The sequence below is a fragment of the Colletotrichum fructicola genome (genome assembly GCF_000319635.2).
Source record: "Colletotrichum fructicola Nara gc5 chromosome Unknown KSG_Nara_v1_contig02, whole genome shotgun sequence".
Lineage (NCBI taxonomy): Eukaryota > Fungi > Ascomycota > Sordariomycetes > Glomerellales > Glomerellaceae > Colletotrichum > Colletotrichum fructicola.
The window spans coordinates 3,688,794-3,712,580 of NW_027094052.1; the positions used below are offsets into that span (position 1 = coordinate 3,688,794).

A 23,787-nucleotide genomic window follows, 5' to 3' on the forward strand; every position below is an offset into this window, starting at 1 on the left:
CCGGAGGTAGATGCAAAGCAAGTTCACGAACAAAATAAAAAGACAGGGGATATATATGTCAACAGAGAAGAAGAAGTAAACGAGGGCGGCGACCAACACAGCGTTTGCTGGAGAAACAAGCAGAAAACGTTTCATGTCACATTGGGGCAATGATAGGCGGTTCGAGGGCCAGGGATGCCGGGGCAGCGCGAGAGATTAGAGGGAAAGGAGACCGAGGGGGACCAGGGGTCTACCTAATCCACCATGCTTTCGTAATCAATGCAAGGCCAGCTCTTAGCCCCGAGCTATCGCTTTGTATGAGAACAAGTGCAGGGTGCATGTGAGGCAATTATTTAATTCTGCATGTGCGGTACAGCGACATATCGGGAGGCCCGGGTCGCAGAAGCTTCTGAGAACGACCTTTCATAAGGCACCTAGGTCGGCGAGCCTGTTAGTGAGGAGGCAGGTAGGCGCTTACCTAGAGAAATACCTACTACCTAGGCAAGTATCCGGAGGTACCTTACCTAGGTATCGAACCTTACCTTGAGATAAGGGGATGGGTGATTACCTGACCTAGGTACCTTAAGGTAGATAGAAGAAGGAAGAAACGAGATAATCTAAGGCACCTTACCTACTTACCAGGTCCATGTAAAGTACATGCGGTAGGTATTCGGCTTATCACTGCACGCATTCCCAGCCCAGCGCAGCGGAACCGCGGGAACTTTCAAGGCACTGTCAAAGCCTGCACGGCCGCTGGTTATTCGTCGCATCCAGAACCACAGGCCACTTCAGGCCCCAATTGACATTTCCGAGCCTCTACCTGCCTACCTACCTTTGGGTACCAGGTATGCACTCTCTGATGGGGGTCCTCAAGAACACCTATTAGCCGACACCGCGTTACCTACCTACCTAGGTACCTCAGGTAGCTCGGCACCTAGCATCACGTAGCGTCCCCCCCCCAAAACCTTTCCGCATCACAGTGCATCAGCTCAGCGTCCCAGACCCTTACTCGCTTGTTCCAATGGTGAGGTAAGTCCCTTCTAGTAGCATGCTTCTCTCTTTCTCTCGTCCCTCTTCTCGCTTGTCCGCATCGTCTCTAACCTACGATCGCCCCAGCTCCCATTCTCTCCTCCTTTCCCTCCCAAACGTATCCCAACGGCTCAATCGACCGACTACTTCCTCCCGAGGAAGACTCGAGCGAGCCCTCTCCACCCATGAAGAGGCGCTCGTCGGGTTCGACCGACGACAGCGACGACCCTCTTGCTGAGCCTCCTGTAACCACGATCCAAGAGCCTGCTCGCACCCGCAATTCTGTCGCACACCCCAAACATCTGCCAGTTGCCTCGAGACCGTCTTCTGCGAGGAGTAGACGATCACTCAACGCCAATTGGAAGCTCGAACATGGACCGAATGTATCATTCGACAACCATCCCATAACTGTTTCTTCGTCGCCTTTGCCAGACCCATCCCTGGCCGCGCCGTTGCCCTCATCCTCTGCCGCTCGTCGAAGCAACACACAGCGCCAGCCCCCGAACCACCACCACCACCACCACCAACCCCAGTCCGTAGTCCGTGTCCATCAACTCGACGACAACGACGGAGATCACGCCCTCGCCACCGACGAAGGCGGAGAAGACGACGACGAGAAAGCCTCCACGACCACTGAAAATATGGCTGAAATGCGCTTCACTACTCGTCGCTCTCGATTTCGTGGCCCGTGGTCCATCACCATTCTCGCCCTTGCTGTCACTGTTCTTGGCATCACCCTGCTTTGCGCCATCTTGAATTCGTCCTGGACCCGTCAGCTCGACGCCAAGGGATGCCGGATGTCTTACATGCGACCCACGTATATACGTCTACGCGACTTCGACACGGAGCATACCCGCTTCGCGACGAAATATTCTCTGTATTTATATCGCGAGCAAGGCGTTGACGACGAAAGAAAGGTAGGTCCCTGGACTTTTGCGCCTACGCGGTATTCCACATTAACATAGGCTCTAGTTGAGAGGTGTCCCTGTTCTATTCATCCCAGGCAATGCTGGAAGCTACAAACAAGTTCGTCCGATAGCAGCAGAGGCCGCAAACTATTTCCACGAGTCCCTACAACATGACGAGGCTGCCGCCGCCGCTGGTGCCCGCAACCTCGACTTCTTCACCGTCGACTTCAACGAGGATATCACTGCATTCCATGGACAGACCATGCTGGACCAGGCGGAATACCTGAATGAGGCGATTCGGTATATCTTGTCTTTATATATGGACCCGCGAATGTCAGCTCGAGACCCGGACCTGCCAGACCCGACGTCCGTTTTGATCCTGGGCCACTCCATGGGCGGTATCGTAGCGCGAACCATGCTCATAATGCCCAACTACCAGTCTTATTCGATCAATACCATCATCACCATGTCCGCTCCGCATTCCCGTCCTCCTGTCACTTTTGACGGACAGATTGTAAAGATCTACGAAGACATCAACGATTACTGGCGCAGAGCTTACTCGCAGAAGTGGGCCAACAATAACCCACTGTGGCACGTTACTCTCGTCTCGATTGCTGGAGGGGGCTTGGACACGGTAGTGCCATCCGACTATGCTAGCGTTGAGTCGATAATTCCCGAGACCCACGGCTTCACCGTCTTTACCACCGGTATCCCCAAGGTCTGGACCAGCATGGATCACCAGGCGATTCTGTGGTGTGACCAATTTAGAAAAGTTGTGGCCCGAGCTATGTACGACGTTGTTGATGTCCATAGGTCATCGCAGACAAAACCCAGAGCCGAGAGGATGAGAGTGTTCAAGAAATGGCTTCTCACGGGTATGGAGTCCATTGCCGAGAAAACGTTGCCTTCCGAGGGCCCATCTACGCTGCTTACACTGGAAGACAACGCAAACGATATCATGGCCCAGGGCGAGCGTTTGGTATTGCGTCAACTGGGACTGAGTTCGAAACCGAGGGCTCATTTGCTCCCTGTTCCCCCGCAAGGAACCCCAGAGGGCAAGCGATTCACTCTTTTGACTGATGTTGGCCTCGATAAATCGGGGGAGCATGGAAAGCTTGAGGTGCTCTTTTGCAGCTTGTTCCCCCTCCAACCTGGTCAGGCCACGAACTTATTCACCTTGAATATGGACCTGTCAGGAGACAGTACAGGGTCTACTCGACTGGCATGCAAGAACGCCGCAAACGACGCCATGTTGTTGCCCGCTTCGACTAAGTCCCATCGTCATCCGTTTGCCGTGGATAATGAGCCTGCGACACGTCCATTTTCATATCTACAATACGACACCGAAGACATCGCTGATCATCAGTTTGTTGCTATTATTGACAAAGCACTCAAGCCTACGACAAACTTCGTTGTAGCAGAGTTCAGCGACCACTCGCAATCGCACAGGACGCGTAATATTAGCCTTCGACGACTGTTGGCGTTTGGCATGACATTGAGGCTGCCAGCTAGCCGCCCTATGGTGGCGGAAATCAATGTCCCTGCTCTTCAGTCCAGCTTGCTAGCTTATAACTTGGAGGTCGGCAACCAGGTCTGCGGCGGCAAAGCTGAGATATTTTCTCCTTTGATCCGTCAGTATCTCGCTCAACCGTACGAGTCGAAATTTTTTGTCAATGCTAGACATGCCAGTGTCAGCATTCATGGAGTGGCGCCATTTGTCCCTCCCCCACTGCGGCCAAAGAGGCATGATGAACAGGGACTGAGCTTTCAATTCTGGACAGACCCGACTTGCGAGTCCAGCATTCAAGTCAAATTAACGGTCGACGCCTTGGGCAGTCTTGGAAAGCTGTACATGCGATATCGAACGGTTTTTGCAGCATTCCCGCTACTGGTGGTAGCCCTCGTACTTCGCAAACAATTCCGAGTATACGACACGACAGGCACATTCATCTCGTTTTCTGAAAGTCTGGATCTCTGTTTACGACAATCCCTACCACTCATGCTGCTGTCATTGACCTTTCTCTCATTGTCAATGACGGGATCATGGCCAACAGGGCCTGGTGGGTTTTGGCATTGGCGCAACACGACGTCTGCTGCTGGCGACTTCCAAAGCAACGATCTCCTGACGGGTACACAAGATCCTTTCTTTTGGTTTCTTATTCCTCTCATCGGTGTCGTTTGCATCGGTGTTTGCGCCGTGCTCCATTTCGTAACTCTGGCGCTTACACAGCTTCTCGGCGTCGTCTACTCTTGGGTAGTCGTTCATCCTTTTGGCCATGGTAGTAGAGACGAACGGCGGAGATCCCATTCGCCTATATTTGTTCCATCCTCACCTCGGCGTCGCATGATAACCACCGCCATCCTATTATTTTTGGTTTCGACATTCATTCCGTATCAGTTCGCGTACTTGGTGGCGTGTCTCGTCCAGTTATTCACAGTTGTAAGGGCTCTCAGAATAGCCTCCGAAAAGTCTGCACCAGCGTCTGACTTCTATCACTACGCCCACTCGATTCTGCTGCTCATGCTATGGGTACTTCCCATCAATCTGCCGATATTAGCCGTCTGGATCCGCAACCTCGCCGTACACTGGCTTACACCATTCTCATCGCACCATAACGTGCTCTCCATTATGCCGTTCATATTACTAGTGGAGAACATGACTACTGGCAAAATGGTGCCCAGGGTCACTGGCAAGCTCAGACATTTGACCAGTGTGCTGCTATTCGGAACGGCAATCTACGCCGCTATCTACGGGGTTTCTTATGCATATATGCTACATTACCTCGTCAACCTGGTGGCAGCATGGCTGGTCGTGATTCATTCTACAGCAGAAAATTGGCCCCTAGCGGGCTTCAGCTCGATATTTGAAAACGGTTCAAATGCGGATCGAAAGGGCGGCAAAACACCATAAGAAACCGGCGCGACACCATGTCGGGTGAAGTGAACGGCACGCGATGTCTAGGCAGCCGGTGCGAATCGGCTTCATTGAAAGCCACGCTCTTTTCATTTCTCGCACACTGTACATAAGAGGCAGTCCCGAAAACCCCCTTGCCGTGGGTACTGCCCAGGTGCTCCTTGGTCAGGTGTTCTTGTCTTCTCCAATATAGACGTCTCGGCTTTCTTTGCTTGGCGCCAGAACCTCCCTTGCCTCGGTTTGGTGCCCAGCTGAAACCGGACCTTTAGACCACGATGTTGGCGTCGGCACAGTCTTTCGTGGTATTATTGTTTTGTTCGTTTGCATCTTGCATTGGCTTGGAGTTCATACGGTTCACGTGTTTGGCTGGAGGCGCTGAAACGAACAAGTTTCCGCCTGGAATGGGCATGGCGCCTTTGAACACACCCCGGCTTTATACATTTTTGGTTTTCCTTTCGCTCTTTCTCTTGACGCTACTCTGGGGGGACGAATGTAAATGTATGTTTGGAGCTGATGGATTCGCTACAAGAGACGGAGAACAGGTTATAAAGGGCATTTTCGCTTCTCAGGCTACTGCCATAATGCTGCGCCGGGAGGGGGGATTTCTAGCGCTTGATGCGATTTTTTTTAATGCGCCCGCGGTCCAAATGAGACCGCAACCTCGACATCAGAGAGGTGTTGCACAACTGTTAGGACGAGGTCAGGAAGACCAATATGATTACTAGGTGCGCCCACCCGACAGCTCCGCATTTGCCAGGCATTAGAGGCACAGCAAGAGGGAAGGGGTAATGGAAACGGTGCAAGTAGTTGGAGCGGCCCCTTGTGTTTACTTAGGCACATGTATCATCGCATGCATCATCGCTAACGGTGTGTCACGATCTTCTAGCTGCAGCGCTTGACGAGAATGAAATGCTGGCGAAATGCCATGTGCAAATTTCACGCAAATTACTATGGAAAGTTACCATCATTCTATGACCAGAGTGCGCCATTGCCCCATAACAAAGTCTCCCAAATCAAACGCCCGCCGTCTATGTGATATGGTCCTTTGTGGTTTCTACGCCAGATCGGCGACGACCACGTTTAGAAGTGCTTCTTCTCCACCGTTTGAGATCGGCAGTTTTTCTCCTCAATATCAAGGATCCGTTGTGGTTGACAAGCAGCCAGTCCAATGACAACTCAACGATCTGCCATGCTAATCCAGCTGCTCAGCCTTGTCCTTCTCCTCCTTGGCCCACTTCACGCGTTGGTGTCGGATGACCCAAAGCGTCAGAACGAGGCCAACTGAGCACGACGCCAAGGTCATCAGATAGGCGGCGCGGTAGCAGTTAAGCCCGTCATGGCAAACGCGTTCGCCGTCCGGCCCAAGAATACTGTGCTGATCGTAAATTTTGCCGTAAAAGATGTTGAAAATATTGCCCGAAACAACTGGAGAGAGCGTCATCAGACCCCAATTTTGGCTGAGGCCGTGAATACCGAATGTTTCAGCAACAATTGAGGGGAAAACACCAAAGAGAAAGCCATAGGCGATGCCTGATAGGCCAGAGACCAGGCCCAACAGGTGAGGGTTGGTTACATTCAGCGCCAGAATTTGAGCTACGAAAAACACGACGCTGGATGCGACAAGGCACCATACCCGACTACCGTGAAGGACCTTGACAATGAAATCCGAGCCAACACCTGTTCGCGACAGGTCAGTTTGGGGTTTGTGTGGCCATGCCAAGTCGGGGATGACGTACCACTCAAAAGTCTGCCGGCAAAGCTGCACAGGGATAGGATAGAGACGTGCAGCTGTTGCATGGTGATGAGGTATGCCTCATCAACTGACTCGTCCCAGTGGCGCCAAAGAGCTTTCACGTCGTTACCAATGTTGCTGAGAATGCTGTTTAGCACTTGATTCACACAGACAGCGGAAGGAAGTATGAGGAACGTACTTGATAGTCATCAACCCGATACCGGTCAGAATGCCCATGATGCAAAACAACTGCCAAAAGTCGAGTTCACGAAACAGGTGCCAACCACGAATATCTACACGATGGGAACGATCCATATCAACACTACTCTGGACAAACACATCACCGGGCATTGAAGAGGAGCTCGACACTAGCGAGGACGTCTCGTCGGGCTCATAATCATCGGCGTCGTCGACGGCTTCGATTCGCGCCTCATCAGCCTCGCGAGACGGCGCAGGCGGTTCATTCCGAGGGGTAATCGGCTCGTTGTCGGCGGTGGGATTGAGAGTGGTTGTAGTAGTATTTTTTGTGTTTTTGGGCGACGTACCAGGTTCAACCAAGGAAGAGCGGCGCCCAGGACCGGAGCGGTTGGCTTTTGCCTCCTCCGAGGACGTACGATGAAGCTGCTGTGAGCCGGACAGGACGTCACTGGCGGGCAGACTGTGGTAGCTGGTATGGGGCCAGACACGCAGGAAGAAGAAGCCGAGGAAAGTTAAGCCGCAGGTTCCAAATGAGAGTAGGGCCAGGAAGGCGCTGGTGTTTCCAGGAAAGAAGAGGGTGCCACATGTTGAGAAGAAAAAGGCACTCAGGCCAAACGCAGCGAGGGGAAAAGCCGTTGCAGTGCCGCGATGATGAGGCCAATTGAGGGCGGACGTCTTGACAGCGGCAGCAAAGGCCATACAGCCGCCGAGGCCGGTGAGGTACGAAAAGAAGCAGAGAAGCGGGACAGCGCCGGCCGCGTGATCGTAGGCAATATGGAAAGGGAAGTAACCGAGAGCAAGCAGAACGGAACCACCAATGACTGCGGACCGAGGGCCTTTATGATCGACTAGCATGCCGACGGGAACGCCGAGTGAGTACATTCCCAAGTTGGCTGAGAGGCCGATGACGTTCGTTTCGGTCGAGGAGAGTTTCAATCTCTCGGCAAATTGTGGTGCCCATGCTGAGTAGACGTACTGCACAATAACGGCTTGTTAGCGACCGTGGTCCTCTTGCGAACATGGTGCTTTTGGGGAACGATCCAGGCGCCAACTCACGTTGGTGCCACAGGCAAGGGAGATGACGGTTGCCGCGACGCTGGCGACGAGGCGCGCGCGGTGCAGCTCCTTCTCCCTCTCTTTCGGGTTGGCCATTTTGTCAGTTTCGAATCGAGGAACGCGCGTTCTCAAGCTACCATGCTTTGAGAAAACGGATGTCTGTCGGGGTCGGTTCGTTGATACCAATTGGGGAAGAGACGATCGGCGGAAGCGATGGTGGCAAACACTCGAAGAGATGAATGTGATTATTGGGATGTTTCGGCTCAGTGTACTTGGACTATCGGAGGTGCAATGATCATGGCGATGCGGGTGATACTGTAGGCATGCAACATGAAGATTTCAGAAGAAGAAGCAGCCGTAGAATGCTCGTAGTGTTGAAGAAGAGATGGCCGGGTGCGACAGCGATCGTGGTAGGCGTTATTGGTGGTAGGCGGGAAAGGAGTGGTGGAGGAGGAAGGTGGTGGTGGTGGCAGTGAGGTTAAGAGGACAGGACGATGCCGGATCCCTTATCTTTGGGATCACGAATCCTCCTGCGGAGTGCGGAAATCGCAACGTAGGTGCGGATACTCGTGGTAGGTTCCCTGACCAGCTCCGTGCACCTGCATTTGCTAGGTAGGGAGATACAGGGGTCGTGGAGGTTCAGGAAGGTCTTGGGAAGAAAGCAATTGGGTGCCCCCTGGGGATGAGCTCCTCGGGCTGCAGCGACGCTGCAGCAATCTGCTTTCCGGTAAAAGTGGCTTGTCAAATCGGCCAAACCACTACGTAACGAGTACCAATAGTAATCTGGGTATTACATACTGGTAACGTAAAAGCCGCAGTACTCGATACATTGCATCTTCTGGGCATCTAGGCGTGCAGCGCGAGCATATGTCAAACGGACGGTCCTGCCACGCCAATCTCGCCATCTCTGTCCTGTTGCTGCTGTCGCCTGATTGCTCTCCTGGCCTAGTCCGAGCCTGAAGACGGTACGAAGTCCAAAAGCCCCTGCAGACAATAAGTGGCTATTGCTCTTGGAGTACGGAGTATTCTGCTCAAGAGCGTGCCCCCCATTTCCGCCGGGCATTCTGTCAAACTTGGCCCTTAGGTCTCGGCAACCGCTCTCTGGATACTTAAGATCTGTGCAGGCGGTCATTTGACCTGCAGACAAAGTTGTCAGGTGGCACTAGCACACCTCAGTAGTTGCGGCCGACCCAGCAGTTCGGGCCAGTGCAATCAGGTGGGAGCTGGATAAGTCCTTATTCTTATATGTAGTATAGAGTCCAAAGTTCGGGGTGCAAAGTTCGGGGTGCAGGATCAGTGGCCGATAGACAAAGGTTGCATGTTAACACTCACAAACACCGAGGTACGAGCAGTCGTTGCATGACTGTAGAATAGATAAGACACTGAGTACCAAATGGGAAACGTTATTTTACGTTTGTGCCCGGCATGCATGAAGCACACATTTTGAAGTGGGTTTGAGCTGATAACAGACGGCACGCGAGACAACTCGACAATGCCGTGCTTCGTGCCAAATGCACCTGGAAACCCCAGCGAGTTTGAAACTCTAGTAGACCAAGACCCTTGGTGCACAACCAATGCTTTGCTCTGGCAGGTCAGTCCAAGCATTCACATTTCGGGTGTCATTGCACTGTCCAGTATGCTTGGATTGAGGCAAGTCGGGCTATCACAGTGAAGTTGGTGTTTAGCAGGTGGGTTCCGTGGCGACGGGGCCAATGCCTTCGGAAGTCTTGCAGTGCCGGCCGACCTCCGCCGAAGTCGGCCTCTCCGCGAATCTAAGCCTAGGTAGGTGCCTTAGGGAATTCAGTGCACCCGACCGCAGTTACAAGTGTACGTAAGTAGGCACCTAGGTAGGTGGGTTGAGGTGGAGCCGGAAATTCGGAGTGACATACCCGTGGACCCGACCTGTAGAAGTCCGAAGCGCTACCTTACCGCCTTGGATTATGTAATGCCTACATGTGCCAGGCAAGGCAAAAGGTAAAGGTTAGTTAAGATAAGGTACGTAATTGCACGTGCCCACTCAGCCTCCAACATTGGAGCGGCGTTGCCTTTAACGAGTCGCTGCCAGCGCCAGTCGTAAACCGTCTACCCATCCAAGCTCGCACCACTCGAAGTACGTGAGCATTACAATCAACAACAACAACACCACACTACGATCAGCTCGCCGTCTCTTCTCACTCAATTGAAACCAGACCTACGATCGATTGTTCACACCCCAACGGAACGGCGCCATGGGTGCTTTGCTTTCTCTGCCGCTGATGGCAGTGCCAAGCATGGGCACGGTAGGTTAAGTTCCCATCTCGCCTGGCTCACAAGCCCAGCTATGTGACTGTCTGTCGTGCAAACGGCTCCTTACGACTAACGCTTATCAGTTCATCGGCTTTGCTGCCAGTTGCTGTGGCGCGGCTACGTGTTCTGCCGTGTGCAGCGCATGCGGGAAATGCGGCAATAGGTATGTTCCTACAACACCGCGAGAGACAATGCGGAGCTAACTGCCATGACAGTGTCGCTACTCGTATCGGCTACGCTCTTATACTCCTCGTCAATTCGATTCTCTCCTGGATAATGCTCACGCCATGGGCGATCAAAAAGCTGGAACATTTGATGCTTGACTATGTCAAAATCGGTTGTCCCACCGGCAACTGCTACGGCTGGATGGCCGTTCATCGATTCAACTTTGCTCTTGGCCTCTTCCACCTTATCTTCGCCGGTCTCCTCTTCGGTGTGAGCTCTTCCAAGAACCCGCGCGCTGCCATTCAAAACGGATACTGGGGACCAAAGATCATCGCATGGCTCGCTCTGATAGTCCTCTCATTCCTGATCCCCGACGAGTTCTTCCAATTTTGGGGCTCATACATTGCTCAGGTGGGCGGCATGTTGTTCCTCATCCTTGGTCTTATTCTGCTGGTGGATCTTGCCCACAATTGGGCAGAGTACTGCCTGGAGCAGATTGAAGAAACCGACTCCAAGGTGTGGCGCACGGTACTCATCGGCTCTACATTGGGAATGTACTTGGCTTCGCTTGCCATGACTATTGTCCAGTATATCTTTTTTGCCAAGGACGGTTGTGCTATGAACCAGGCTGCCATCACCATCAACCTCTTGCTCTGGGTTGGAATTTCCTTTATCTCGGTTCATCCCACCGTTCAGGAGTACAATCCCAAGGCTGGGCTCGCTCAGGGGGCAATGGTCGCCGTCTACTGCACATACCTGACAATGTCAGCTGTCTCCATGGAGCCTGATGACAGACAGTGCAACCCTCTGATACGGGCTCAGGGTACTCGAACAACTTCGATTGTCATTGGTGCCATAGTCACTATGCTCACAGTGGCATACACGACGACTCGGGCTGCTACGCAAAGTCTCGGTTTGGGCTCTGCGGGCGGCATTCGGCTCCCCGAGGAAGATGAGCATGATCTTGTGACTCAGCAACCTAACGCACACAAGCAAATGCGGGCAGAGGCTCTTCGCAGGGCAGTTGAGGAGGGTAGCTTGCCAGCCGATGCCCTCCTCTCCGACGACGAGAGCGAGACCGGGACCCATACCCCGGGTGATGACGAGCGCACCAGGACTCAATACAACTACAGCGTCTTCCATATTATTTTCTTCCTGGCCACGACCTGGATTGCTACTTTGCTTACTCAGAGCTGGGATGACCACAATGATGGTAACTTTGCGCCTGTCGGCCGATCTTACTGGGCAAGCTGGGTCAAGATTGTGAGCGCTTGGGTATGCTACGCGATGTATGCTTGGACCTTGGTTGCGCCTGTGGTTTTGCCAGACCGCTTCGATTTTTCCTAATCGTCATTTTCTTGCATCAAGAGCCTACAGAGGCTTCACGTGGGGGCCGGAGTTAGCTAGTCGCATTGTGCCATGTCTTGCCAGGCGGTTCGTTTTAGTGTTAGACTAGTGTGGCATATCGGTGCGAATTGAATGTTCTGATCTGTTACTGTCACATTAATTTCTGTATACTTCAAGCGTGCGATCTTTTGTCCATATGGAGTATCGGCAGTCCGAATCGAAACTTGCATTTCCTGATCGGAATCAAATTTATACCTCGAATCACCCAATTGGATGGAAAGGCTAGGGCAACCAGTCAAACATCAACAATAATCTATATTTACTTTATTTTCCACGGTCATCAAGCTCCACTGTTTACTGCTTCATGCCAACCCAGCTGCGTCGAACAGAACCCTAGCATGAAATGCAATGGAATTTCTTCCATTCATCGCCCGCGAAGCGGCTGGGAAGTTCCCACTCGGGTATCATACCGAGGTCTCTCCAGCTTGCCGGACGGACGATGTGGCATGGAAGCCGTCAAGGGTTACATTAACAGCTCCTGCCTGAACAAGCTAATGATGTTGTCAACACTCCTGGTCAGCCAGGTCATAACGATCGATTACTTACAGCTCTTGAGAGATCCTCAATGAGGTCAGTGACGTCTTCAATTCCAACGCACAGTCGAATGAGATCTTCCGGCATCTGCCGCTCCTTCCGGGTCTTAGCATCAATGCTGGCGTGGCTCATCTGGCAAGGCATGCTGATCAAGCTATTGACACAACCGAAACTGACACTGATGCTGTACAGTTTGGCAGCTTCAACAATCCTCTCTGACAGAGCGGCATCGCCCGTCTCGAAAGACAAAACGGCACCAGCACCACGCGCCATGGACCAGTGAAGCTCATATTGGGGATGAGACTTGAGTCCGGGATAGCGGACCCTGAAGCCATGAGACTCGAGGAACTCTGCGATTTGCTGAGCATTGGTTTGCTGCTTCTCCATGCGAATAGCCAAGGTTTTGATGCCTCTCATGAGCAAGAACGAGTCGTTGGGCGAGAGGCCACAGCCGGTGGAGTTGATGGTGAAGTACAGCTTATCTCCGATGGATGAGTCGTTCACACCAATGACTCCAGCCATGATATCGTGATGACCCGACAAATATTTGGTGCCCGACTCGTAAACAATATCGGCGCCAATATCCAGCGGGTTCAGAAGCATGGGAGAGAGCATGGTGTTGTCAACGACGACCAGAGCTTTCTCGTTGGCATCGTGAACCAGTTTAGCAATGGACGGAATGTCAACAATCTTGATAAGAGGGTTCGTCGGCGTCTCGAGAAGAACCATGGCCGTCTTGTCAGAGATGACCTGTCGGACAGAGTCGACGTGGGTGGTATCGACGTGGTGCACGACGATGCCCTGATTCGAAGAAAGATATGTAAGAAGTCGGTTGGTACCTCCGTACAGATCATCTCCCGTAATGACTTCGTCGCCCGGGCGCAGCAGGCGGCTGATAACGTCCAAGGCGCCCATGCCGGAGCCAACGGCGAGAGCTCTTGTCGCATTCATGATCTTGGCCAAATGGCGCTCCAAGTGAGTGCGCGTCGGGTTGCCCGAGCGCGTGTAGTCGTACTCACCTCCACCAGTAGCACTCGACTGCTTGAATGTTGCAGACTGGTAGATGGGAACGCTGGAAGCGCCATACTGATCATTGCTCTCGGTGTAGACCAGCTCTGTGGCGAGGGCATAGCGGCGACGGCCGTTGCGGGGGCTGGAGGGCGCAGGAGACGGGGGAAGGTCGTGTCCGTCAAGGTCAACACGCTTGAGCGGGTTGCTGGACTTTTCGACAGGTCCGTTGTTCGGCGGTGTGGCCATGGTGAGACAGTTTACTGGTGGCGATGGCGGGGTAATGGTGCAGGCATAGGGGAAGCCGACTGATCTATCAAACAACAGGTCGGCTTCGGAATTTGAGTCAGCTTCCGATGGTGAGACTGATGGAACAGACGAGTGCTGACGGATCGGTGCCTGTGTACAGCAGCGATTGACCCTTCAATTGGACGGACGAGGGCGTAACTAGTGATGAGACCGAAGGTCCGGAGGGCCGGGAAATCGAGTACTCTACCGCTGGTCTCGTAATGAGCCAGACTTCTCGCCGCGGACAGACTGAATTGCTCAGCAAATCAATTGTCCTACGCAGCACCGGCGTACTCGAGTAAAACAGGTGATTGCTGGAGAGAGGGTGAGTCGACGATTGGCGATGTGTGTAGGAGAAGTTTTACAAAAGGGGACCTGGGCACAGCGCAATTAGGTATGACTCCAGCGTTCCGCAGCGCAGTACAGGCCCCGTCTTTGATATTATGGAGCCCCACGAATGACGTGATTTGTCGGTGTGCTCAACGTCCCCCGAACGTCGGCGATAGCGGGGCGACATTGAGATGCGGAGTGGCCAATGCGCGTCTTTACATTGGTGGTTAGCTGGCTGCGTGAGAGCACGGTATCTTCCGCGGCGCCGATGCCAGGGCCGAAGAAGCTGCTCCCGTCCGGTCCAGCCTGCTGTCTGAGAAGTCGAACACCTGTTGGGTTGCCCCAGTACATCGGGACAATGGCGTCTTAGGTATCTGTTGATACCTTGAAGTTTATTAGTAAGAATTTTCTCTTTCTAGAACACTAAAAAAACCTGGGTAACAAAACCAAATGGCGTCTTAGGTACGACTTGAACAGCGTGAATCACTCATGAATCACTCATCGACCGTGATGTCGAGTCCCGAACTTATCAGCACAAGAATCAAGTCATGTAACTCATGACCTTCCATTGCCCCAGTCTTTCCGCACACCGAGTATTTGTACAAGTCGCCCCTCAAAAGGTCGACGTCTGACCCTTTCCTTCCAAAGTAGGGGTTGACAACCGCCAAGCTCGCAGTCATCTTTATGTTTATCCTGTAGCGTATATTTCCGCCGAAGATTTTCGGCATGCCTCTGAGTCGTGTGCACATGGTAAAAGAATATGGAAGAAGTAAAACAACGGCTCCGGACCGATTTGTTTGCCTAGCCCAACTCCTCAACCATGTCTTCATACTCATCTGCCGATGCCCCTGACGCCTTCGCTGATTGTTTCGCATGGTTTTCCATCAAGATCTGGCCACCTCCTTTTCGGCCGAAGAAATCCTCTGTCCGAATTCCGCGAATGTGCTCGGGCGTGATGCTGGACATTGGGTTGCCGCTTGCACGGTGCTCCTTCATATACTCACGAACAGGCGCCATGGCCGCATCGCGACACGCCTCCTTGATATCGCTGCCGGACATGCCAGCCGTAACTTTGGCAATGTACTCCAAGTTGAAGCTGTCAGGGTCGGTCTTCGTGTCCTGTAGGATAAGTTGCAGAATTCGCCGTCTCTGCTCCTTTCCGGGAAGAGACACGGGAAACTTCTTAGGCATACGCCTAAGAATAGCCTCGTCGATGTCGTGAATTCTGTTGGTGGCACCAAGGACGACGATTCGCGCCGGCATGCCTGAAGAGTTAGAGGACGTCAAACCGTCCCACAAAGTCATGAATCTGATAATCGTCAGTCATCTGGGACAGTAGAAGCTGTCGACATCGTCCACTTACTCTGCCTTCACCATCCCGCTTGCTTCATGCTCGCCACTCCTCCTAGTGCCGAGAACTGCATCAATCTCATCAATGAAAATGATGGCCGGTTGCATCTTGCGCGCGAGAGAAAACACGGCTCGAACCAACTTGTTTGAATCGCCATACCACTTTTCCGTCACTGTCGAGATATGAAGGTTGATGAATGAGGCACCGCTCTCGTGAGCAACTGCCTTGGCGAGCATAGTCTTGCCGCAACCAGGTGGGCCGTACAGGAGAACTCCGGATGGTGCAGATAGAAGCGGTGCAGCATGAGAGTACAGATGAGGCATAGTCAGGGGATAGATGACAGACTCTTTGAGCTCGTCGATGATGTCTTCCAGACCACCAATATCTGTGGCAGGGTCAGTATGTCTGTAAGCATATTTGGCCGTAAGAGGGTGATTGCTAACCAGAAAAGCCAACCGAGATATCCTCGGGGGCCACCATCTCCAAAGCTATCAGGTTTTCATACTCGTTGAGCACCAAGTCCTCTGGCTTGGGACCACGTCGAGACACGCTGCCGTCGTCCCCTGTGTCGTCGCCCGACTTCCCAATGGTTTTTCCCTTGCGTAACCGCTCGAGGTGAGCTTTGGCTTGCAGACGCGCCTGTTCATGTTTTTCTCGATCGGGATCGGCAAGAGTACTCGTAAGGGACGAAAGAAAGTTGCGGGCTAGGTACACTCCTGTTGCCATCTGGAGGTCGTCGTCGTCGTTGTCAGTATTCTTTGAACTGTCGCCCAGCAACAGCATGACTTACCATGCCAGCCACCAACAGCAAGTCGAGGGCAAAATCGCCCAAACCTCTCTTTCGCTCACCCATGCCGAGGAGCTTTCCAACGGAGCCAATCCAGCGATCCAGGTCGCTCGTCATGAGGGTTGGCGTCGCGACCAAAGCGATGCAGTCAATTCGGTCGAGTATACGCTGTTCAATGCCGATGGAACCCTTTCAAAGATGCAATCCTTTCAGAACTGAATTGCCGCTTTTGTTCTGCTGGTATGACAGGGCTCAGGTCAAAATCTTAGCACAGTCCCTGGGCGTACACGTGTCTGTCGATGATATTTCAGCCGAGAGCCTCTAAATCAAAGACGTTGGCAGAGCGTGGCGCTGACAGCCGAGTAGACGCCGCGGTTCCTCGAGCAAAAAGTCAAGCCACATGCCGGCTAAGGTAACCCAGACGCCGGCACACCTTTGTGGAGCGCCCATCAAGGCCGCTACGACAGTCCACCGCCACGGCACGCTTCACGCTTAGCACACCTTACCTAAGGTAGGTCGGTACCTAGGTAGGTAAGGTGCGTGCCCAAGTCCCAGAGGGAAAGTGCCTACGTGCACTCGGTAGGAAGGTGCCGATAGGCTTATCGATAGGCCTCAAGTGCCCTTGTCTTTCTTCCTATCCAACCTACCTACCTTACCTTAGGTACCCAGTAAGGCGGGTAAGGTACCGCGCCAGTGGCCGTTTGTTTACTTTTCAATGCCCGCAAAACACAAATGTAAAGCGGCAGCAGGTGAGTGGGTAGCCAACAGAAGGACCTTCCCCCCGCGCTGGCTACCTACAGCTAGGTTGTTCGCGACTAGGCCCGAATTTCCGCAATCTATTCTACACAACGCATGCGACGACCTTTTTTCTTCCACCAAATACTTGCGGCTTCGCAATCACAAGCAATTCCTGTGCCGCCAGTGCCTCCATTGCCCCCGAACCCGTTTGTCTTTTTCTTACGCGGGCAAGCGACCAAAACCGTGCAAAGCAAGACTCAATCGCGGTGCGGATGTCGCGAGCTGCTCAACAAGCTAGGTTGTTGGCCTTGGTGGATTCGGACTCGGACGAGCTCTCTGGCTTGAGCGCACAGCAGGTCAAGAAAAACGAAGATTTGAAGGCCAAACCCATGGCGCCAGCGAAGAAACCCCGCGGAAGACCTGCGGCGAACAAGGTCACGAAGCCAGCGCAGAAGGCTACGCGTCGTCCCAATGATAAGTTAACGGCCGCCGCTGCTGCCGCTGAGGCTGGGGATGTTGTCGATAATTCGAAGGCTTCAAAGAGGGGGCGCAAGGCCAGGCCTAAGGACGACGATGATGCCACAGCCGACGCCGAGGAAGAACACGTGGTTCCCTCAACGAAGGCCACCGCGAAGACAAGGGGTCGACCAAAGGCAACAGCTGCCTTGGTGAAAGAAGACGAAAATGAAGAGGCGCCTGAATCCATTGCCCAACCGATCAAGCGCGGGCGCCGTGCAGGGACCAAATCGACTCGCAACGAAGACTCTGAAATCCCAGAAACCCAGCCAGCAGAGGCTATGGATATTGATACAGAAGAAGAGGAAGAAGAAGACGAACAGTTTGAGGATCTGCCTGCGCCAAAACAGTCTATTCAGCGCGCTGCCCGGATGGCTAGCAATGCAGACGCAGACGGCGGAGACCCGCAAATACGGAGACGACTGGGCGAGGCGAACAGGAAATACGAAAGCCTGGAGCTGAAGTACCGTGATTTGCGAGACATCGGGATCAAGGCGGCTGAGCGCAACTTTGATAACTTGAAAAAGGAGAGCGAAGAACGGGCGAACAGTAAGTTTCAAAGAATATTTACGAAGGAGCTCGTCGCTGATGGCATCAAGCTGCAACGGAACTTATAGGCAACTTGAAGGCGGATCTTGCGGCTCAAAGGGCTTTGGTCAAGGAGGGACAGCAAGATAGGAAGAAGCTCGAAGGGCTAGAGGCCAAAGTCGCGGAGTTGACAGCGTCTCTCTCTGAAGCGAGGCAAGAGGTGAAGACTCTGTCAACGAAACTGGCGGCTAGCAGATCGGCAGAGGCCGCTGCCACGGCGGCCACTGCCAAGGTACCAGGAAGCGCAATCAAAGGCGGGACCGCAGCGGCTCGGGCTATCGCTACGGCTAGTTCGGATGCGGTGCAAACAGCGCAAATGAAGGAGGACCTCTATGGTGACCTAACTGGATTGATTGTGCGGGTGGTCAAGCGTGACTCGACAGGCCAAGTCTTCGACTGCATACAGACAGGAAGAAATGGAAGTGAGTACTCATCAAGACTTGAAGCTCTTGTGCGATTCCGCGTAGAAGCTAACATCTCTCCAGCTCTTCACTTCAAGCTCGAGGTCGAGACCGAGAGTTCAGGCGATAATTACGAGGAAGCGCATTTTACGTACAAACCTCAGCTAGATTCGAACCGCGACCGTGACCTCATAGACCTGTTGCCTGACTTCCTGGTGGAGGAGATTGAATTTTCTCGACCACACGCGGCAAAATTCTACTCGAGAGTGACGAAGTCATTGATGGAGTAGACTAATGGAGGCTACGGAGAGAGCTGTCTTGCGCAGGATTCTATCGGGTTTCCCAGAGTTGATAACAAGGACGAGATGCATTTGGAACTGGTCGATACCCCCTGAAGAACTTTTTTGATATTCTCGACTGCCTGGGTAGATGCGAGTTGCGTCGTTGAACCATTGGAGGTAGCAAGCGTCGTGGAAATGCTAGGTCTCTCAAAATGCACATCATCGCCTACTATGCATGAGGTAATTACACATGGAGCACAAATGTCGAAGGCTCGATCACTTACCCAGGTTGTCAGGCAGACTTGGCTGGGTCTGCTTCATGTTGGGAAGAGAAGGGGAGAAACGACGGGAGAACGCCGACAAGGACGTTCCTAGAGAGCCGCATGGCACCTTGATGTCTGGACCAATTCGTGTAAAGGCGTCGTTGGATAGGTACTTCGGGTGCTGGCGGTAATGTACTATAGGAAGGTACTAAGGTAAGGTAGCTGGGTAGGTGGCTTACCTTTCCTTGAGGTATAGATACGGTAGGTAGCTAAGTAACGGCTGAGGCGATATGTACTGCGTATCCTTGTACCCAAGCTGCCTAGCCGCAGGTCCGGCGTGTCCCGCGCCAGCTCGTGGGGTTCTCGGCACGGGCAGGGATGGGCTCTGGTACCACTACTTGTGATGCCCTATGGAAAGCCCGGTATTTGACCGTGACGCCACGTACAGCTACCAGTCTCAGCCCTCATCAGCGTCTTGGACCCTTGTACACTCTTTGCCGCAACTCCAAAATTGGTTGTACCTGAGAGATTGAAGACGTGTCGCGACCAGCAATAATTTCCGCGTAGATGCAACGAGTGGGACTGACTGCGGTTTCCAGTATCCCTCCCCTGGGCGAGTCGTTTCCCTCCCACAGCTGCGCATCTCGTCATCAGCAACATAGGCAAGGGCCATGCGCAAGCCGTGAGTTGAATGCGCCCACCCTCTCTTTGCAGCTCTCGTCCTCCAGTCTTCGGGTCTGTGAAGTGACACTTCCCGACTGTCTTCTTTGACTCGACTAGACCTGAAAGCATCCGCCATTGTCATCATCAACCCCTGATACTAGGTGCCATCGCTCGCTGTGAGACGGGCTGACGACGAGGGGAACGACTTCAGCCGATTCCACCGTTCCGCCGCCTTCTTCACCATGGCCGTCTTTTCTCGCGCCGGCTTCCTTGCCATCGCGCTCGTCTTCCACGTCGTGTACATCTACTCCATCTTCGACATTTACTTTGTCAGTCCAATCGTTTCGGGCATGCAACTCGTTCCAATTGAACGTCCCGCCGGTGTCAAACCCCCCGCTGATCGTCTTGTTCTCTTCGTCGGTATGCACCCATTCAATCCAGGTCTAGCTTGACCCGACTTCTCTGACTAAGAAATGCAGGAGACGGTCTGCGAGCCGACAAAGCCTTCCAGTCGTTCCCCGACCCCTACCCTAAGACTGAGGAAGACTTGGAGCCAAAGCCTCTGGCCCCGTTCCTACGATCCCGCGTTCTCGAGCATGGCACTTTCGGTGTATCACACACTCGCGTACCGACCGAATCTCGTCCAGGCCATGTCGCCCTCATCGCTGGTCTGTACGAGGATGTTTCCGCCGTTGCGACTGGCTGGAAGCTCAATCCAGTCAACTTTGACAGCGTTTTCAACCGGAGCAGACATACCTGGAGCTGGGGCTCACCCGACATCCTCCCAATGTTCGAGACGGGAGCCGTCCCTGGCCGCGTCGACTCTTATACCTACGGACATGAGTTCGAGGACTTCAGCTCGGATGCGCTGGAGCTAGACTACTGGGTCTTTGATCATGTCAAGGACTTCTTTGCCGAGGCTGCTAGAAACGAAACATTGAACGCGGCCTTGCGTCAGGACAAGATTGTGTTCTTTCTCCATCTTCTCGGCTTGGATACCTCCGGCCACTCATACCGGCCGTATTCGAAGGAGTACTTGAGAAACATCCAAGTTGTCGACCAAGGCGTTCAGGAAATCACCGAATTGATAGATGGTTTCTACGCTGACGACCGCACTGCCTTCGTGTTCACAGCTGACCACGGCATGAGTGACTGGGGCAGCCATGGCGATGGCCATCCGAACAACACGCGTACCCCCTTAATCACATGGGGCTCAGGCATTGCCCCACCGGTGCTTGCTTCCAACGCAACAGCTCCCGGACATGACGAATATTCTTCTGACTGGCATTTGGATCATGTCAAGAGGCACGATGTCGCACAGGCCGATGTAGCTGCCTTGATGGCCTATCTTGTTGGCGTCGAGTTCCCAGTCAATTCGGTCGGCGAGATACCACTGTCCTATGTCTCCTCAAGCATCGAGGATAAGGCCGAAGCAGCTCTGGTCAATGCCCGGGAGATCCTCGAGATGTACCGGGTCAAGGAAGAGCGCAAGAAGGCCACGGAGCTGCGTTATAGGCCATTCCACCCCTTGAGTGAGGCAGGCCTTAGTCCACAGCGCCGAGTGGTGGACATTCGTCGATTGATTGAAGCTGGAAACCACGAGGAGGCAATTGAGGAGTCGGCTGCCCTCATGAAGATTGCACTTGAAGGTCTAAGATATCTGCAGACTTATGACTGGCTTTTTCTCCGTACGCTCATCACTATCGGCTACTTGGGCTGGATGGCATTCGCGATGACCATCGTCATTGATCTTCATGTTCTGCGTGGCAATCGCCCTGCTTCACGAACATTGCTGAGCACAACGATGTTCAGCTCACTTCTTGCTGCTCTTTATGCTTCCTTCATTATATCTCACTCACCGCTTACGTACTATGCGTACGCTTTCTTCCCCATTGTTTTCTGGGAGGAGGTCTGGGCCCGACGTGGCTCTCTCGTAGAAGGCCGTCAGGTCCTGTTTGGACATATCCAGACTGGCCCCAGTGCTGTTTCTTTTCTCCTGAATGGTGCTCTTTACATCGGTGTCATCGTTTCGTTGGTAAGCGAGCTTCACACCAGTTAATTTAGAAAAATACTGACGGCTGGCAGGCTCTAGGATACATCCATCGGGAGATTCTCACGGTCATCTATATTCTCGGCTCGTTGTGGCCGGTTACATGGGGCTTGGACTTCCTCCAGGCTAATGCGTTTCTGTCTGCCACATGGTTCATGTCATGCCTTGCCATGAGCACGTTCACGTTGCTCCCGGCTATGAAGGTGGAGGATGTCTCTCTCATGTATGTTTTCAAATCCAGCCCGAGAATGAACATCGTCCACTGACTTGTTGGCAGCGTGGCAGGAGGAGTCATCATGGCTTCCATAGGTCTAGCATATCTTGTCTGGGAGGACGTGTTGCTTGCTAGGTCGTCTACGGGCAAAGTAGTCGGCCAAGGGCTGCCAATCGCGAGGGCACTGACAGGTATTCAAGTAAGCTTATTTCCCCGACTATGTATTGATCTCAATCTCACGAGAGACAACCAGGTCGGCTTGATTCTCCTGGCAATCGTAGTCACGCGGTCCAGCGCTCTGTCTCTTCAAGCAAAACTCGGGCTTCCGCGAGGAAACCAGATTGTGGGATGGATTGTGTTGGGTGAGACGTCTGTCCGCCACCTATTATCAATGCGCTGACGAGTTATCTAGTTGTATCCCTCCTCATGCCTCTCACGTACCGGTTGCAGCCTAACAACCACTACTTGCATCGTCTTATGAGCTTGTTTCTGACCTGTGCTCCGTCATTTGTAATTCTCACCCTCTCTTACGAAGGTCTTTTTTACGTGACGTTTAGCATTCTGTTGGTTGCATGGGTTAGTCTTGAACACCGCATCTTCGTCTTCGGCGATGTTGCCAGTGAACATCGGCAACCCACATCTAACGGAAGCGCCGCCAAGTCGCAGAGCGTACCACAGCCGGTCTTCAGAGCTCTTACTTTGGCAGACGCACGAGTGGCTTTGTTCTTCTTCGTCCTCCTGCAGTCGGCTTTCTTCAGCACAGGCAACGTAGCATCGGTCTCCTCCTTCAGTCTGGATGCCGTGTACCGTCTGATTCCGATATTTGACCCTTTTTCGCAAGGGATACTTCTCATTCTCAAGCTTATGATTCCTTTTGCCCTCATCTCGGCGAACCTCGGAATCCTCAATGCCCGGCTGGGTGTTGCTCCCTCGTCTCTATTCATGGCTGTAATGGCCATCAGCGACGTACTTACCCTATACTTTTTCTGGGTCGTCAAGGACGAAGGCTCATGGTTGGAGATCGGATCCACCATTAGCCACTTTGTCATTGCAAACGTGCTGTGCCTCTTTGTGGCATCATTGGAGGGAGTTAGCGCGCTCTTCATTGGCGACGTCGAAGTGGAGGGTCGTCAGGGGAGACGTGAACAAAAACAAAATGGGACGGCGAGTTTGGCTTATACCGAGGCTCCTCTAGCCAACAGTCAAGTGTCTCAAGTAACGGTGAGATCGTAGTGATCCGCAGCGTTGATTGGAAACGATACATCACGCATATACGACTAGCATAAGTTGCGTAATTGAGGAACTATAGCCTGATATTCAGTGTAACGGCATTCTTGTGCGACAAAACAAAATCCGGGGTGCGTTCAAGCTGCCGGCTGTTCCGTCATCTCGTGTTACCTGCGTTGTTTCTACGTCGTTGTCCGATCCCGGTCATAATACCTGCAGCCTCGGCAATTTTTGTTCACGTAGTTGGCAAGCGACAAGATCACACTTATGAGAAGTATTGATCGACACCTACTGGAACGACTTTTGTCGACGTAAGAAAATAAACCGGAACCATTTCCACAAGTCTCGAGTTGAGCTTGCTTAGGAGGAGGGGGGCCGCTGGGTAAGGCAAGAGCACAAGGTGCCTGACAACAAAGTGACTCGTGACGACGACGAAGACTCATTGGTCTTAGAAGAGGTCGTGCTGGTCTCTGGTAGTCAACGGCCATTGATCTGGAAAGAAGGTAAAGACAGCCTTCGTCCTGTGGTGGGCGTGCTTTCCAAGCACCATGTCCTTTTACGTCTGGGAGACTTTGGGAGAATTAGAGCAGGTATAAACAAGGAAAACGCATGTCCTTTCGAAGCTATCAACTTCAGGTTCAATCCTATGGTGCGGCGAGATGAAAATTGATGAATGTCGAGGTGCGAGCAGGTGGTCTATCTGAGCCAAAATGACTGTCTAACAGTGCTGTACAGTTGAGTTGACAACATTCAATGATTTCATTTTGAAAGTTCGAGTTTCATCTCAGGCTTGACGAAGTGCGTTCAATACTTCTTGCGTACCTACACTTACGTACGCTTGTACAAGTAAGCCAGTGGTGATGATGAGACGAGG

At 52.9% G+C, this 23,787-nt stretch overlaps 8 protein-coding genes across 8 annotated transcripts; 4 read left to right on the forward strand and 4 right to left on the reverse strand.

Moving 5' to 3' along the window:
• Positions 1 to 1,193: 1,193 nt before the first annotated feature.
• On the forward strand, positions 1,194 to 3,188 carry bst-1 (GPI inositol-deacylase; the record flags this gene model as incomplete). The annotated part of the gene is made up of 3 exons (XM_032027044.2): positions 1,194 to 1,925; positions 1,981 to 2,997; positions 3,051 to 3,188. The coding sequence occupies 3 exons, from the start codon at positions 1,194 to 1,196 to the stop codon at positions 3,186 to 3,188; spliced, it is 1,887 nt and encodes a 628-aa protein (XP_031876534.2).
• Positions 3,189 to 6,022: 2,834 nt separating this feature from the next.
• Positions 6,023 to 7,912, reverse strand: MCH1 (putative transporter MCH1; the record flags this gene model as incomplete). Its single annotated transcript, XM_032027045.1, has 5 exons — positions 6,023 to 6,507; positions 6,567 to 6,700; positions 6,762 to 6,855; positions 7,108 to 7,735; positions 7,817 to 7,912. 5 exons carry the CDS (start codon positions 7,910 to 7,912, stop codon positions 6,023 to 6,025), a joined length of 1,437 nt encoding a protein of 478 aa, XP_031876529.1.
• Positions 7,913 to 10,044: 2,132 nt separating this feature from the next.
• TMS1 (Membrane protein TMS1) lies at positions 10,045 to 11,614 on the forward strand (the record flags this gene model as incomplete). Its single annotated transcript, XM_032027046.1, has 3 exons — positions 10,045 to 10,095; positions 10,186 to 10,265; positions 10,318 to 11,614. The coding sequence occupies 3 exons, from the start codon at positions 10,045 to 10,047 to the stop codon at positions 11,612 to 11,614; spliced, it is 1,428 nt and encodes a 475-aa protein (XP_031876540.1).
• A 464-nt stretch (positions 11,615 to 12,078) lies between these two features.
• met-2 (Cystathionine beta-lyase) lies at positions 12,079 to 14,185 on the reverse strand (the record flags this gene model as incomplete). The annotated part of the gene is made up of 4 exons (XM_032027047.1): positions 12,079 to 12,165; positions 12,221 to 13,548; positions 13,606 to 13,615; positions 14,054 to 14,185. 4 exons carry the CDS (start codon positions 14,183 to 14,185, stop codon positions 12,079 to 12,081), a joined length of 1,557 nt encoding a protein of 518 aa, XP_031876559.1.
• Positions 14,186 to 14,635: 450 nt separating this feature from the next.
• On the reverse strand, positions 14,636 to 16,089 carry MSP1-1 (Protein MSP1; the record flags this gene model as incomplete). The annotated part of the gene is made up of 4 exons (XM_032027048.1): positions 14,636 to 15,143; positions 15,198 to 15,570; positions 15,629 to 15,911; positions 15,976 to 16,089. The coding sequence occupies 4 exons, from the start codon at positions 16,087 to 16,089 to the stop codon at positions 14,636 to 14,638; spliced, it is 1,278 nt and encodes a 425-aa protein (XP_031876557.1).
• A 598-nt stretch (positions 16,090 to 16,687) lies between these two features.
• pcs1 (Monopolin complex subunit pcs1) lies at positions 16,688 to 18,505 on the forward strand (the record flags this gene model as incomplete). Its single annotated transcript, XM_032027049.2, has 4 exons — positions 16,688 to 16,721; positions 16,792 to 17,775; positions 17,826 to 18,236; positions 18,300 to 18,505. The coding sequence occupies 4 exons, from the start codon at positions 16,688 to 16,690 to the stop codon at positions 18,503 to 18,505; spliced, it is 1,635 nt and encodes a 544-aa protein (XP_031876537.2).
• An 11-nt stretch (positions 18,506 to 18,516) lies between these two features.
• CGGC5_v003775 (uncharacterized protein) lies at positions 18,517 to 18,817 on the reverse strand (the record flags this gene model as incomplete). The annotated part of the gene is made up of 2 exons (XM_066151181.1): positions 18,517 to 18,722; positions 18,781 to 18,817. The coding sequence occupies 2 exons, from the start codon at positions 18,815 to 18,817 to the stop codon at positions 18,517 to 18,519; spliced, it is 243 nt and encodes an 80-aa protein (XP_066009305.1).
• An 847-nt stretch (positions 18,818 to 19,664) lies between these two features.
• Positions 19,665 to 22,919, forward strand: mcd-4 (GPI ethanolamine phosphate transferase 1; the record flags this gene model as incomplete). Its single annotated transcript, XM_032027050.1, has 6 exons — positions 19,665 to 19,842; positions 19,902 to 21,457; positions 21,508 to 21,695; positions 21,750 to 21,885; positions 21,940 to 22,048; positions 22,099 to 22,919. The coding sequence occupies 6 exons, from the start codon at positions 19,665 to 19,667 to the stop codon at positions 22,917 to 22,919; spliced, it is 2,988 nt and encodes a 995-aa protein (XP_031876536.1).
• Positions 22,920 to 23,787: the final 868 nt, after the last annotated feature.